Source organism: Solanum stenotomum, chromosome 9 (assembly GCF_019186545.1).
Source record: "Solanum stenotomum isolate F172 chromosome 9, ASM1918654v1, whole genome shotgun sequence".
NCBI classification, from domain to species: domain Eukaryota; kingdom Viridiplantae; phylum Streptophyta; class Magnoliopsida; order Solanales; family Solanaceae; genus Solanum; species Solanum stenotomum.
In genome coordinates, this window is record NC_064290.1 from 11,406,009 (window position 1) to 11,421,750 (window position 15,742).

Here is a 15,742-nt window from a genome sequence, read left to right on the forward strand (position 1 = left end):
ATTTTCGACCCTTTTCCAAAGTTCTTATAGTGTGACTCTAAAAAAAGAAAGTCATGACGATTAAAAGTGGATGGAGGGAGTACCAACCAATAAAGTTTGATTTATATTATGTTTTCCATAATATTAAGTAACGTGTACACAGACAGTGATGTGATTTCAGTTTATAACAAAAAAGGTTAAGTTAATTCCTATGTTTTACAAGAAACACGCCCACGTTGGTAAAAAGTTCTTTCCTTTTGACTAGTCAAGTTGTTTATTTTAAAAGTACTTAATCATAATTACAGTTTAATTTCCCCTATTGCAATGGGATGCATACTGAAAAATCAAATTTAGATATTCCATTACATCTTGTACGCTTGGCCATTCAATTATAGATAATCATGATTAGGACTCACTGTTCCTGTTGTTCAGTTTGTCTTGTGCAGGAGATGATATTTTCATAAGCCACATGCATCCGAATAGTCATCTCAAAAGTCGAGAATATTCAAATATCATTTTTCATGGTACATTCCACAGTAGGAGTTAGCCTTGAACACTTCTCAAGTAACCAAAACGAAACATATATATAGACTACTTGCATCCGACAATACAAACGTATAATTTATTCGTTTTAGTGATGATATCAACTCTGTCTATGTGATTGTAAAGCAAATAGACAATCACTGTAAGACCTTAGAATATCGAAAGATAAGATGCATATAATCAACCCCAACTAATGAAGCACATGCATTAACTATAGATGAGGAAATAATACGTGGTCTCCCTCATCATCACATCTCCAATACTTATAACGTATACAGAGCGCAAACTTGGTGGTGGGATTCTAAGGGTAAAGGACAATTAGTAGAACATATGACCAAACAAGCCTGTGAAAAGTAAATGCAATCATGAATAGTTAATACTAACCATCCCTAGCCAAATTCACATTTCCAAATATTTACGACACTTGGATTCATTTGCATCAAGACGTAGACGCAAAACGCCCATAGCTGGTAAGAGAATGAAAACCCATACAGCTAAACTAGGCAAACTATAGTGTTCCTCGTCAGAGTTTTCACCCTTTCTTTAGGGACACATGTGCATGAGCAAAATGTAGCTAGCCTAACAACTTGTATTAATTCATTAAAGTACACACTGATCATTCTAGTTCTGCATTTCAGACCCCCCCAAAACCCTCGTCCACAAAAATAAAAACAACAAAATAAGAAGGGTTTGGAGAAAAAAAAAAAAAGGAAAAACAAACAAACCTGGGAAAATGCCCCAAGGACAATACTTCAGCATCAAAGGAAACAGGTTATACATTCAGCTACAGTCTCACCCTATATACCACCATCATCATTCAACATATGATGCGTTGTTAACACAGTAAAGGACCTGTGAGCATGTCGAACCTGTGCAATTTGACAACTATAGCAGCATGCAAGGGTAAGTTTGTTTGCCTTCCATGCAGTGGCAGCCCCAAGAAGAGTCCATTCATCCAAGTTGTTTAATTTTTCCTTTCTGCTGAAGTTATCCGCCCTAGGCTTGAACCACCTGCGAAATACAACCACATAACCGTATAATCCTCATGTATCCAGCTCTAAGGCTTTTGACAGCATCTCTAATTTCACCAAGTAGTGGATCATCTGAATGTTTCACAGGAACAGCTAGAGCTGCAAACTGGGATGGAACAACTTCTGAAGGATAGACTCCTCTGTCAGAAAATCCTCAGAATGTCAGTAACTTGTGAGACACGATGAAGATGTTGTCACATAACAACAAGAAGTTGATGATAATATTATGAAGAATTGATGAAAAGCAGAATTCAATAACAATCAACACAACCTATATGATCATTGAAAAATTACTTCTATTAGGAAAAAAAGTTCTGACTAAATTACCAGTAAGGAGTCTGAGGTAATAAATGATATATATGCAGAACTTTAGACAAATTTTGGACATGGTAACATAAGAAATATGGTTTAAATCGATGTATTTGTCCTGCCACATGTGGTCACCAGTACACCTTAACTGCTTGATTTAACGCCTATTTGCTTAGAGCATAGTTGTGTGTGCCTCAAATGCAAAACTTTATCCAATCTTGATAATAATTAGATGTTCCTACCATATGATTCCTACATCTGAGACAAGCTAGCGCCTAGCAGTTTAAAAACCACCAGACTAAGGAGAGTGACTAGCTAATGTTTTTAAGTTTTTCTCTAAGAAGAGAACACTGGAACTAATGGAGCATTATTATGTTCAGATCATACATCAACTCTCCTGTTTCAAGAAATGATACACAAACAACCCGTGCTCTCTATGTTTCTAACCAGGACAGAGAAACCAGACGAAAATAATCAAAGACCAGATAGGTTGGTATTAAAAAATAGCTTAAATGATTTCATTGTGCTCGTCTTATCACCTATAAGAAGCAACCAACTTATCAAACTAATTTCAAGATTGAGTTTGCTTTCTTCATTCTGGTTTTGAGAACTAAAGGGACACTTATAATGCACAGTAGAAGACAACTTATCCTGCCGGAAACATGAACTAGTTCATACACCATCATGTGAAAGCAAAAGATAGAAGCTGTATAGACATGAAGACTCTACCTATTCAAGCATGACACGTCTAGTGTCAGTTTCACCTTCTTGCCAGTAGTAAAATTCATAAAATGAAGCTGCAACTTAAGTTTCTCAACTGCAAACGTGAAGTCAAGTGTTCAGTATAAAGATGTCCCATGCTTATACTACCAAAATAGTTTAAATTATCTGCCAATAGCATTGACTACTAAAAACCTACTCCATAAGGACAAATTTACTGTTTATTGCAGAAGATTTTAGTTTCCAATAAATTGCAGTAAAAGTAAAGGCATGAAGTGCCCATGTGTCATCTAGGCATGAAATTCATCTGTCTATCAATCCTAAAATATGAATTAATTCACAATTCCCTCCTTTTGGTGATAAAAGAACTAAAGAATCATGCGATATAACCATGCAGTCAAAGATAATAATTAACAGTATTCATCTCCAGGGGACAGCAAAGCTATCGCTACTAGTCACTTATCTTCAATTTTCTTAGTACATTTCCATGCTAGAAACCTAATACATGAAATGTAGTGTGTAAGAGGAGCTCAACAACTTGAGAACATGAAAAATGACAACAATCATCAGAATTGCATAGCTAGAAATACAAAAAGGATGTGCAACAAACAGGCGACACAGCCTGATGTGAGACTTACAAGACAAGAGAAAGAAAACTTTAAGGTGGATGAAAAGAATAACAAATAGCCCCTTGAAAGGAAGAGACACAATGGAAATGGCAAAATACATCGATAAGTCCTTAAACTTGCCATTAAATTTCTCTTAGACACTCAAACTATGGCATGTCCCAGTTGAGAACCTAAACATATGATAAAGTTCTCTTATTAGACACTTCCGACTGGGAAAACCTTTGCGCTTGTTCCCAAGCGTCTGTTACGCAGATAAGCTAATTACTTAAAATAGGTCGCCTCCTTTAATTGTATGCATTGACCTCAATAAGGGGGAAAACCTCATGCATGTTCCAAATGATGCTGATGTGTATAATTAAAGGAGGCAATTTTATGTTATTAACTTATCAACATAAGGGGGCTTGTGAACACACACAAATAACTTTTCCAAAATATGAGTTGGAAGTGCCTAATAGGAATACTTTATCATGTGTTTGGGTGCTTAATTGGAACATGCCATAGTTCGAGTGTCTAAACGAAATTTACTCACAAGTTTAAGGGGCTATCAATGTATTCAGCCAAAGGAAATGTTAATCTAAAATTCAATTAGAACTAAATAGGAAGACAGAAGGAGTCTTCCCACAACGGTACCTTTTGTGACCAATCTTGCAAGACACACAACAGCACAACTAAATTAAATAAGAATGCATACAAATTAGAACTTACTACCCCTAATCCAACAATATTAAAATATTCACACTGTTCAGTTTTACATGAGGCTTTCTATTTTAGAAAATCCCAACATGTTAAACCATTCTATTAATGATATATTCAATGTAACTTCTGCAAATTTCAGGATTTTGCAGAAGTAAATCTATTCAAATGTTCTCTCAAATTAGCTTTACACAGATTATTTTAATTTCACACCATCAATATAGCATAAAAGTCATATATATTAGTATGTTAAAATTCCATACCTAGTCAAATAATGTCTGATAATATACGGTAGAAGCCTAGAAGGACTAATTAAACAACCTCAAACATTAATATAGGGTAGAAGCCTAGAAGGACTAATTAAGCAACCTCAAACATTAATTCTAAATTACTGAAATTACAGCAATAAATAACCCTAAAATAATTGTCAGCAAGCGCCTGATGCTAGAGAAGTAGAGGCCTAAGTGCAAACAGATATCATAAGCAGAAATCAGCAGGTCGAGCGAGAAATGAAAGAAAGAATCCAACAACAATACCAGTTGGAGCGGAAAAGGTAATATCAGCCAAGTTACGGAACTGTGTTTGTGCCTTTTGCACCTCGGCAACCACATCAAGCGAGTTGCCTAAAAGAGAACGAGTAACCTGCACATATTATCAATACACTTGCATTAATCCCAAGAAGCTTGAAGTATCTAGGCAGAATTCAAAAAGCAGCTCAGCAAGGTTAGCTGTTAAAGATTTCTTTTAAAGCGCAAGTTGTTAAAGTCGAAGTTCTAACACAGTTCCGGACATGAAAAAGAACATCAGTATTTGAGAATCATTTTACTGATAGTTCCTCTTTTGGTGTCCAACAATCAATGGCCCAAAATAAGTCTTTCGGTGGATTTTATAGTTATTTGCGCAGGAATTATATCTGTTGCTTCAGCATCATATTTCTAAGCTTCAAAAGCAGCAGACGTAATAGGCAGACATATGTGATTTCAATGTTTAAACAATGATGTGGATGTTGACTTGGGTGTTAGAAAATAGTGATGAGTTGGGATCGATATTATAGCAAAAGGGGAGAATTTTGAAGTTTAAATAGGTTACAAGTCTATCACACCAAAACGCGCCCATTGCATGGAAGCTAAGGGAGTCTCATCATGGCATGGATAATGCATGGACATGTTTTCATGAGGAAGTTTCAGCACATTTCAGCCCAATCCTGGTAGGCCAAGCAAGTCACCCGGTAGTCACGGCGTGGAGTGAAACAGAGTATTAATGGATGAGTTCCAGAAAATAGTCGTATCTACTTTGAGTCTAACACATGAAGGTTGCCCAGATGTCGACCAGATCAGGCATTAGCCTCACTGCCACGTTACCCAAGGAAGTTTGCTGCCAAGGAAGCTTAATGACTATCAAACAACTAAGGCGTGAAACTTGTCTGGCAAGCCAAGCAACTCGCGCATTACCCACGCGGTGGCCCCAACAACATATGCCACAGTGTGAAACCTCAACCACTGTAAAAGGAGTTTCAAGATTTTGTCCAAAAACTCAAGTCATGAGTTAGGGGACATGTTTTGGAGAGAAATTACACCCTAAGACTTGATCAACCAACAAAGGTAGGATCAGTAATTTGGTATATTTAATGCTTATAAATGCTAGCCCTTCAAAGACCTATTCTAGGTGCTTAGATTGCTAAAAAAAAGTTCTTCAAAAGGACAAGAGTTGGGGTGTTGATCCTTTTAAGGTAATTTCTCCACCTTGGCTTGATAAATTAGTATCAATGTGATATGGGTAAACTATGTAATATGTATGGTAGATATTAGTTATTTCATGGAGGTTGGAGTGGTGCTCACATCAAGGGGATTTAATGGTGGTTAGTGGATAGAAAAACTTGAAGGGGTTGGTGGTTGTAATTAATGACCATGAATGATCAAAAAAGTATTTAATGGACTATCGGAATGGTGGAAATAGGATGGGTGAGTAAAGACCTCACCCTTAGTTATGTAATGGTTTGATGGCCTAGAGCTGAAATCCAACAGTTGAAATTGAACTAGATAAGCCTTGACTGACATTTTTAGACCTTTATGTACGTAGATTGAACTAAGTAAACCTTGAATGATATGTTTAGATCTTATCAGGTGCTAACCGGATTCTTTTTCATAGGCCAAGCACGTGGAAGGATTTTTTAAGGGATAGCGATGAGACTTGAACTCAGGACCTTTATCTGCTCTACTTTGATACCATATTGAAGTGTATGATCATCCCATCTGAAAACTTAAATCGTTGAGAGAACATTTAAATTACTCAATTATGGGTTCAACATCTAGCACAATTATACATGGTTTGGCACGATTTGAAGCGACCTTGATCACTCTGTATTTAACTGACACTCAGCCTCTAATCTATGCATCTATTTGATAATCTATGATAACACAGTTACCACTGATGGTCATCAAGAGGGCATTCACAGCTTGAAGCAATGTCTCTTTCAGCAATTCCATACCAAGGACCTAACTATTTCCTAGGTATTGAAGTAGCTCAGTCTATATCAAGTATTGTTATTTCACAATGAAGTATGCTCAGGACATACTTGAGAAAACAAGGATGACAAAACTGTAGACCTATCAATACCCCATGCATCTGAATGTTAAGCTTCTCCCAGGTCAAAGGGGACTTCTAAGAGACCCTAGGTGAAACAAGAGATCAGTTGGAAAACTGAAATTTCTCTGTATAACACGATCTGAGATTTTGTTTTTAGAGAGTATCATCAGTGGGTTTCTAGATTCTCCATCTGAAGCTCATTGAGACGCATTAGTCTGTATTCTTCGGTTCTGCTCCAGGAAACAGGTGACATTATTTGAATTAAGGACACTATTGGGTATGCACAAGTTGATTGAGTATGGTCTCCGTCTAATCAACATTTTAAATATGGATATAGTGTTCCAGTTGAGACAATCTTGTATATTAGAAGAGCAAGAAGCAACGCATGATTGCGAAATTCAGCATTGGAGCTAAATATCAATCCATGGTTATGACAACCTAGAACTCAATAAACCACTATTGAAAGAGTTGGTTGAAGTTTGAAGAATTAAACAACTATTCTCAAATTTCATGTAAATAAACGGGTTGATGGTCTTCCCGGTGCAGGTTATGCCATGGAGTGCTAATCACGTGACCCCTTTTCAGGGTGACATAGTCACCACAAGCCAATAAGAAAATGTGTTAATCACGAACTATATATCCTTGTTTGACTAGCCTGAAGTTTAAAAAAGAAAGACTTTTGAAACTTGTGGTCTAAGACTAAAACAAGTCATAAAGTGTTTGTAGCTTAAATCATCTCATTAAGAGTTTAAAGAAAAATGATAAAGGTGAATTTTTACAAATTTATCAGTATAAAGGGTATGTTGGTAATGAGCAACTGAGTAGCACAAAAATAGTTCTTGCAGATTATGTAGAGAACTAATAAAGTTGACTACAGCCTCTACATTGTAACAATCATGTGCATCTGCCGCCATGCTAGTCCAAAAAGAAAGTAAAGAAATACAATTACCCTTAACCATTTGTACCTTCCTCGTTTGTGATGCCCTATTTAGTTTTGATAAAATTTTCCACAAAGTAACTTCCTCATTTGTGAACCTCCATAACCATTTGTTAAGAGGATAACGTTATGCATTTTCAAACCTCTAACCCCAAGGCCTCCATCCTTTTTCCCTTTAAAACTGTATATCTCAATTGATAAGATTGAAATATTTCTTGTTTCTATTTCCTTGACATAGAAAGTCTCTAAGAACCTTGTCAATTTTCTTTGCAACAAAAGCAGGTACAGGGAATAACAACATAGCTATTTACTAGTCTTCCACCAAGAGAAAGATATTGATTAGACAACCTTTTACGCATTTTTCAAGAACACCATCCCATGAAGCAATTGACTTGTATTTATTCCCCAGAGGTAGTCCCATATAAGTAGAAGGTAGAGTCCAACATTGCAGCCTAGAATACTTGCTAACAGTTAAAGATTGTGGACCTCATTTACTGGAAACATCTGACTCTTATGCAGATTTATATGGAGGCCAGTGACTGCCTCAAAATGTAACAAAACAAGTCTAAGATAGTGCATCTGTCCTTCCTCGGCATCACATTAAATCAGTGATTCATCTGCATAGAGGATGTGAGAAATCACAGGTCCATCTTGAGTTCTTGACTCCTCAAGCCTATTGAATATTCCCTAATCCAGTTAAGTTCCAGTGCACTGTGAAGCATGTTGCTAAGGCCTTCCATAATAAGAATGAAAAGAATAGGAGATGGTGATCCCCTTGTCTGACCTTAGTGGGTTTGAAAAAACCTGTTCTGAGAGCCGTTTACTAGAACCAACATCTTAGCTGTGGAAATACAGAAGTGTATCCATCTTGTTCATGTTGGTCCATAACCCATGGTGCTTAACACATTCAAAAGAAAGCTCCAATGAATGTAAGCAAATGCTTTCTCTATCTCATTAAGAGAAATGAAAATTTTAAAAGTTAAATTGTAAGGAAATTTACATAAATAGTCGGCTAGATTCACTATTTACTTTTCTTAGCTGATATGCAAAGATTATACACGGTTTTACACATATTTTACATCGATTTACATATATTATACATCCACCAGCTCTTTTTAGTTTACGGAGTTGGGTGGTGACTATTTAGGTTAAATCTTCAAAATTGTTTCTATATGTAGAAACGTGTCATTCTTTTGGGAAAAAATAAAAGGAAAAGTGTGCGACATAAACTAGACAGGAAGAGTATCAGCTTTCACAAGATCCCAATTCTTCAATCTGCACTTTCAGAGGGTTATCAAGGAAGTCTCAAACACAGCCTTTGCTAGGAGCCATATGTTACTAGGTAATTCAAGTTTGCATTTGATTCTCAAACTTTTTCTTAGTACAACTCTGTATGATGTGCAAATTACTGGGATGACGCAAGCAGTGTGTTTAATCTTATTGAAAGTTGTTGATTATGGTATATTTAGGTAGTGTAGATATGAGAATAATTAAATAAAATATGATTAGATAGTCTAGCTATGAGAGTATTCCCTAATCCCTTTAATTAGGTAGTTAGGAGATTATGTAATATTATATTAGTTTCTTTCCTTATTTACATTATCTGTAACAACAATTTAATCCCAACTTGGGGGAATGATCAATCAATTCAATTCTCAATATCTCTTCTTTTTCTTCTTCTAATTTCTCGTGGTATCAAAGCCACAAGGCTGTTTTTTCAGCCCCCCCTCTCTCTGAATGTTTTCTTTCAGTAACAGAAACTGAAGAAAAAAGAAGGGAGGGATCGATCAATTAGTTGTTAAATCAACCATATCAAAAAAGTGTCGATTCTCACCTTTCTCTTTCTTCTCTCTTTCTCCAGGTCATTTAAACTCTGTCTAATTACATCTGGTTATCTACATCTTTGTTTCTCCATATCTGTTGAAGACACTTACTTTTTTACTTCATCGGTACTTCTTTTTGTGACAAATAAAAATGCCTCATAACCAAACTGATAATCAGATTACTCAAAATCAGATTGTTAAGTCAATTGTTTCTTCTACACCATCACTGGTAATTACTACTGTAAAGTTAGATGGTAGTGGTGATTTCACCTCCTGGGCAGCCTCTGTAGAATTGTGGTTTATGGGTCAAGGATTTGAAGATCACTTGCTCAAAAACAGTAGTAATATTGGACCAACTGATAGACCTGCTTGGGTTGAAATAGATGCACAATTGTGTAGTCTTCTGTGGAATTTAACTTTGTATACAAATGATATACAGCTCATTTTCAAAGGTGCGTCAGATATTGTTCATCTACAACAGAATCAACAAGACATGGCAACTTATTTGGGTCAGGTAGAATCCTTAAACGATAAATTTGATTCTCTTATGCCTTCTACTGACAAATTAGATGAGCATGAGACACAAAGAGACAGGTTCTTTATGGTCTTGGCTTTGATTGGGTTGCGAGCAGACCTAACCTCAGTTCATGACCAAATCCTTTCTAGCCCATTTGTTCCTACCTTGGAAGAAGTATTTGCAAGATTACTACGCATCGCATCTGCACCACCAAAGGTAAATTCTTATGATGCATCTATCATGACGGTCCAAACTAACAATTTCCAAGGTGGATACCGGAAAGGAAAATGGAGGAATAATAAACATTGCAATCATTGTAATAAGGGAGGACATATAAGAGAGGAATGTTGACTTCTCTTACATTGTACTCATTAAGGGAGGGCATGTAAGAGAGGAATGGCGCCTTCTTCATGGTAAGCCTCCACACAATAATGGTCGTCCTCGATACACAACAAATATTGCTCATAATGGAGATGGTATTCTACCTACACCTAATGACAAGGATGGATCATCTCAATCTGTCACTTTAACGAGAGCAGACTATAATGAATACCTTCAATACCAAACATCAAGGCAACAATTATCAACCTCATCGGCTGTGTCACAGTACAACTAGGTAACTCTTTTGCTTATGTCGCATAGTCTTCATCTCAAGGACAATGGATTCTTGATTCTGGTGCTTCTGACCATATTTCTGGTAAAAAAATACTCTCTCTACTCTTACTACCCCTTCTACCGTCTCTAGTGTTACTTTGGCTAATGGATCAAAGACTATTGTAAAAGGGATAGGTATAGCTCACCCTCTACCTTCCATACCTTTAAAATCAGTCCTTTTTGCACTTGAATGCCCGTATAATCTTATTTCCATTAGCAAATTGACAAAAAAAATTAAAATGTGTTGTAACCTTCCTTGATGATCCTGGTATTGTGCAAGATCGGAGTACGGGACAGATGATTGGAAAAGGACATGAATCACAAGGATTGTACGTGTTGTCTATTCCAACACCACATGTTGCTTTCACTTCCGTTGTTTCTTCTGAATTGCTCCATAGTCAATTGGGTGATCCAAGTCTCTTGTAATTGCAGAACATGGTCCCCAATTTATCTAGTTTATCTTTGGTAGAATGTGAGTCGTGTCAGCTTGGGAAACATACTCGTGCCTCTTTCCCAAAGCGCGTCAATAATAGGGCCACCTCTATGTTTGAAATTGTTCATTCTAATATATGGGGTCCAAGTCGTGTCAATTCTTCCTTAGGCTTTCATTTTGTTACTTTTATTGATGACTATTCTAGGTGCACATGGTTATTTTCAATGAAAAATAGATCTGAGTTGTTCTCTATCTTTCAGAAATTTTGTGATGATATTCACAATCAATTTGGTATTTTCATTAAGAAGTTAATCAGTGATAATGCCTGAGAATACTTCTCTCTCTTCTTCTATGTTATCCCAGGGCATATTGCACTTGTCTTCTTGTGCATATACTCCTTAACAAAATGGAGTTGCTGAGCAAAATAACATACATCTAATTGAAACAGCTCGGACATTGCTCATTCACAATCATGTCCCTTTACATTTTTGGGGTGATGTTGTTATTAGTGCTTGTCATTTAATCAATCGCATGACTTCATCAGTTTACCAGTACCAAAGTCCATACTTGGTCCACCAAAATTTGTTTCCCCTTCCTCTTCGTGTGTTTAGTTGCACCTGTTTTGTTCATAATCTTACCGCTGGAAAAGATAAACTTCAGCACAATGCTTTCAAATGTGTCTTTCTCAGTATTCTCATCTATAAAAAGGTTACAAACGCTTTGATCCCTCTGCTAATAAGTACTTGATCTTGTTACTTTTTTTCGAGACTTCTCCGTATTTTTCTCCTAATATGGAAAATCAAAAGGCCATATCAGTCCTTCCAATTCTAACTATTCCAACCTCAGTTTCACCTCCAACTCTTAAGGTCTATTTCAGACGACCTCAACCTCCTACTGAGCTTGCTAATCCAATTAGTATTTCTAACTCTGATACAGATACACAAAGCAATCCTGGTGACTCATTACTTGCTCAAACAATGTTTTCTGCTTCAGTCAAGCACTAATCAGATGATCTTCCCATTGCTCTTCGCAAAGGTACTAGAACTACTGTCAATCAAACTCCCTCTTATACTTATTTAAGTTTTCATCGTCTGTCACCTTCATATCGTGCCTTCCTTACTAGCTTGTTAGGCTATGATTGAGGAGATGACTGTTTTGCATGATAATGGTACTTGGGAGCTTGTTCCTTTACCTGGAGGCAAAATCACAGTTGGTTGTCGTTGGGTATTCACAGTTAAGGTAGGCTTGGATGGAGCTATTGATCATCTCAAATCGAGATTGGTTGCTAAGGGATACACTCAGATTTATGACATTGATTATGGAGATACTTTTTCACCAGTTGCTAAGATGGCTTATGTCCGTCTTTTTATCTCTATGTCAGCAATGAATCATTGGCCTCTTTTTCAACTAGACATCAAAAATGCATTCCTACATGGAGCGCTTGTTGAAGAGGTATATATGGAGCAATCACCAGGTTTGTTGCTCAAGGGGAGTCTAGGCTAGTTTGTAAAAAAAATTGATCCCTCTATCATCTCAAGCATTCTCCTAGAACATTGTTTGGTCATTTTCGAGCTATTGTCCAACAATTTGGAATGATCCAAATGAAAGTTGATCACTTTGTATTCTATAGGCATTCATCTCACGACGAACATATCTTTTTAATTGTCTATGTTGATGATATTGTTATCACATGAGATGATCATAAAGGTATTGCTCAACTCAAACAACACCTCCCAAGTCACTTTCAAACTAAGGATTTGGGCAAGTTGAAATACTTTCTAGGCATTGAAGTGGCACGGTCTAGCCACGGTATTGCTATTACTCAAAGGAAATATGCCTAAGACATTTTGGAAGACGGTGGTATGTTGGATTGCAAACACGTGGACAATCCAATGGATCCAAATATTAAGCTTATTCCAGGACAGAGGAAGCCTCTAAGAGATCCTAACAGATATTGGAGACTTGTTGGCAAACTCAACTATCTCACGATCACGCAACCAAACATCTCATTTGTTGTTAGTGTAGTTAGCCAGTTTTTGCAATCACCTTGTGATAGTCACTGGAATGCAGTGATTCGCATCCGGCGATATATCAAAAGCTCCCTAGGACAAGGTTTATTGTATGAAGATAAGGGACATACCAATTTTGTTGTATATTCTGATGCAGATTGGGCAGGATCTCCTTCTGACAGGCAGTCCACTTCTGATTACTGTGTTCTAATTGGAGGCAATCTATATCTTGGAAAAGTAAAAAGCAAGTTGTCGTAGCTAGATCAAGCACAAAGGCAGAGCTATGGCACTAGCTATGTGTGAGCTTATATGGTTGAGACAAATTCTCCACGAATTGAAGATGGCAGGAGTTGAATCGATGACATTGATTTGTGATAACCAAGTTGCACTACATATCGCTTCTAATGAAGCACATTGAGATAGATTGTCACTTCATTTGAGAAAAGATTAAGTCTGGATACATCGCCCCAAGTTTTGTCAACTCGATCAACTGGCAAATATTTTCACAAAATCACTCTGAGGATCTAGAATTGACTATATATGTGGCAAACTAGGAGCTTATGACTTATACGCTCCAGCTTGAGGGGGAATGTTAATTATGGTATATTTGGATAGTGTAGATATGAGAACATTAAAATAAGGTATGATTAGATAGTCTAGATATGGGAATATTCCCTAATCCCTTTAATTAGGTAGTTAAGAGATCATGTAATATTTTATTAGTTTCTTTCCTTATTTACATAATTTGTAACAACTATTTAATCCCATCAACTTGAGGAATGATCAATCAATTCAATTCCTAATATCTCTTCTTTTTCTTCTTCTAATTTCTCAAAGTTGTTGTCAATGTGAGAAAGGTGGTAATTTACATAGATATACAAAATTGTCTATTGTTGCTTTGGAAATTCATTAGTTTGTACTTTTTACCTGCATTTCTTGTGCGGGAGTCCTAGCACCAAATTTCTTTGAGATCTCAGCCTTTAACACAAATCTCAATGCAGCACAAGCATTGATATTTGGGAAATTCTACAGAGCCAAAATGTAGCACATCAAAATAAAATCAAACTAGGAAATGAAATACAGGACAATTTTTCTCAGCATAATCATGACTTTTACCTTTGTGATTAGTGGATCATTCAAATTGTTAGAGATGATGATTCTTGGATTTGGACCAACAGTCACCTTCAAACTGGAATTATCAAAAAAATAAAAATCTAAACAATCACGACACAGAGGTAGAACAGAAATTTTTTCGAAAACATAATCATGAAAAATAGTAGGAAAATTGTAAGAGAAACCTTTGAACCAACACATCAAGATAGTTGAGGATGATATCGTAATGGCCATTCCCTTTCCTCACACTCTGAATGACAAACATCTAAAAATAATAATAAATGATGTATGTTAGTGACAGAAGAAAAAGCTTGAAGCATTATAACTCAGGACAGAGGCGACCTGCATATCTTGACGTAGGAATCTACAACACGATCTCTTCATTAGATGTTCCTTAACAGAAATGATAGTATCAGCACAATTTGGTTCTCCCTTAAGTTTCAAGGAAGAATGCAAGGATCTAGTCAGAGTTGCAACTTTTCTTTCTGAAATTTTTAAAGCCTCCTTGATAGTGGCCACTTTATTATGAGGCACCTGCATTACCATAAACCGTTCGTATAGTACTTGAATCATAAAAAGAGTAAGTTATCTAAGCCACTAGCAAACTGCATCCCAAAACTAGATTAAATTGGTCATAGCAAGTACGACAAGTTGGACAGAGCAGAGGAATTGCATTATATATGTCACAAACAAAATATACAGAAGTTTTTTGCTAATATCAAACATGTTATCTTTAATTTCTCAAACTTCTGAGTCCTCTAAAACGAGAAGGCAAAAACATTTAATAAATGATATCCACATCATGAGCAAATGAAAAAAAAAACATGTCTAAATCCTTCCTCACACAGACACATGCACACGTGCAGAGGATGATAAACTGTAAAGACAATTGTTCTTAATGTCTTCATCACATAAAGACAAAGAACCTGAAACGTAAGAAAATTTCTTGAATATTAGAAGGTAAGAAGTGCTAACTAGTTATTCAAGAAGCATGGTCACTTAAAAACAAGTTGATGCATCTTGCCATCTTTCAGGTGTGCCACAATTAAATCTGATGAATAGACCTGAACTCCAGTCTGTACCAGATAAATCAGTAGAATAAAAATTTATGATGATTATGTACCTCATGCCCTCACAACATACAGAAGACAAACTTCAACTGGGAAGAAAAAGGAACTAAAACCGATGATTGAGCCCTCATAACTGTAGAGCAACCACATATATTGACCGGGACAACTAAGAGCACTTACACTGTCAATAAAATGGATGTCGAGCTACAAATACAGAACGGATAATAACTGACATATAAAGTCTCAGACCAATGGCAATCTTATATATATATAAAAGAGAATCCAAGGCCCGCCTACGTGGCAAGCCACAAATCAGGAATGTATTTAACTATTTTTACAGAGTTTTGACAATTAATTACCCAAATCACTGCCCCTTCAGACTAAAACGTTGCATCCTCAAAAGTTTGAAAAAACACTTTAGCACCCCCCCCCCCCCTTACACCCCTATGATCTCCTTCCTAATCTCTCTGTTTTTCACCCCATAATACCTTCCACACTTTCACCATAAAAGACACACCTTCAGTGTTCTTAATTCCCTTACATCTCTCTATTATTTCTCCCAAACATTATTACTTTATGCTCTTCCTTTTTTTCATGATCCATTTTTTTTTTTTGAGATAAGGGTAGCTTTGTATTCACACAAAAAATTTATCACTCAATGAATGATGAATTGGAAACTTACAACCCACAGAGTGG

General features: G+C 36.4%; 1 protein-coding gene across 2 annotated transcripts in view; it reads right to left on the reverse strand.

Annotated features, from left to right (window-relative positions):
• Nucleotides 1–972: 972 nt before the first annotated feature.
• Nucleotides 973–15,742, reverse strand: part of LOC125875982 (uncharacterized) — a 23,834-nt gene continuing 9,064 nt past the window's right edge. The window contains exons 10-16 of one of the 2 annotated variants that reach the window (XM_049557067.1): nucleotides 14,319–14,510; nucleotides 14,162–14,241; nucleotides 13,980–14,052; nucleotides 13,791–13,889; nucleotides 4,441–4,546; nucleotides 2,592–2,679; nucleotides 973–1,693 (exon numbers count right to left, since the gene is read on the reverse strand). In XM_049557067.1, the coding sequence (XP_049413024.1) occupies nucleotides 1,519–1,693; nucleotides 2,592–2,679; nucleotides 4,441–4,546; nucleotides 13,791–13,889; nucleotides 13,980–14,052; nucleotides 14,162–14,241; nucleotides 14,319–14,510 (813 nt within the window). In that variant the 3' untranslated portion in view covers nucleotides 973–1,518. The remainder of the gene's footprint in view (nucleotides 1,694–2,591; nucleotides 2,680–4,440; nucleotides 4,547–13,790; nucleotides 13,890–13,979; nucleotides 14,053–14,161; nucleotides 14,242–14,318; nucleotides 14,511–15,742) is intronic. The other variant, XM_049557066.1, reaches the window with a different exon arrangement.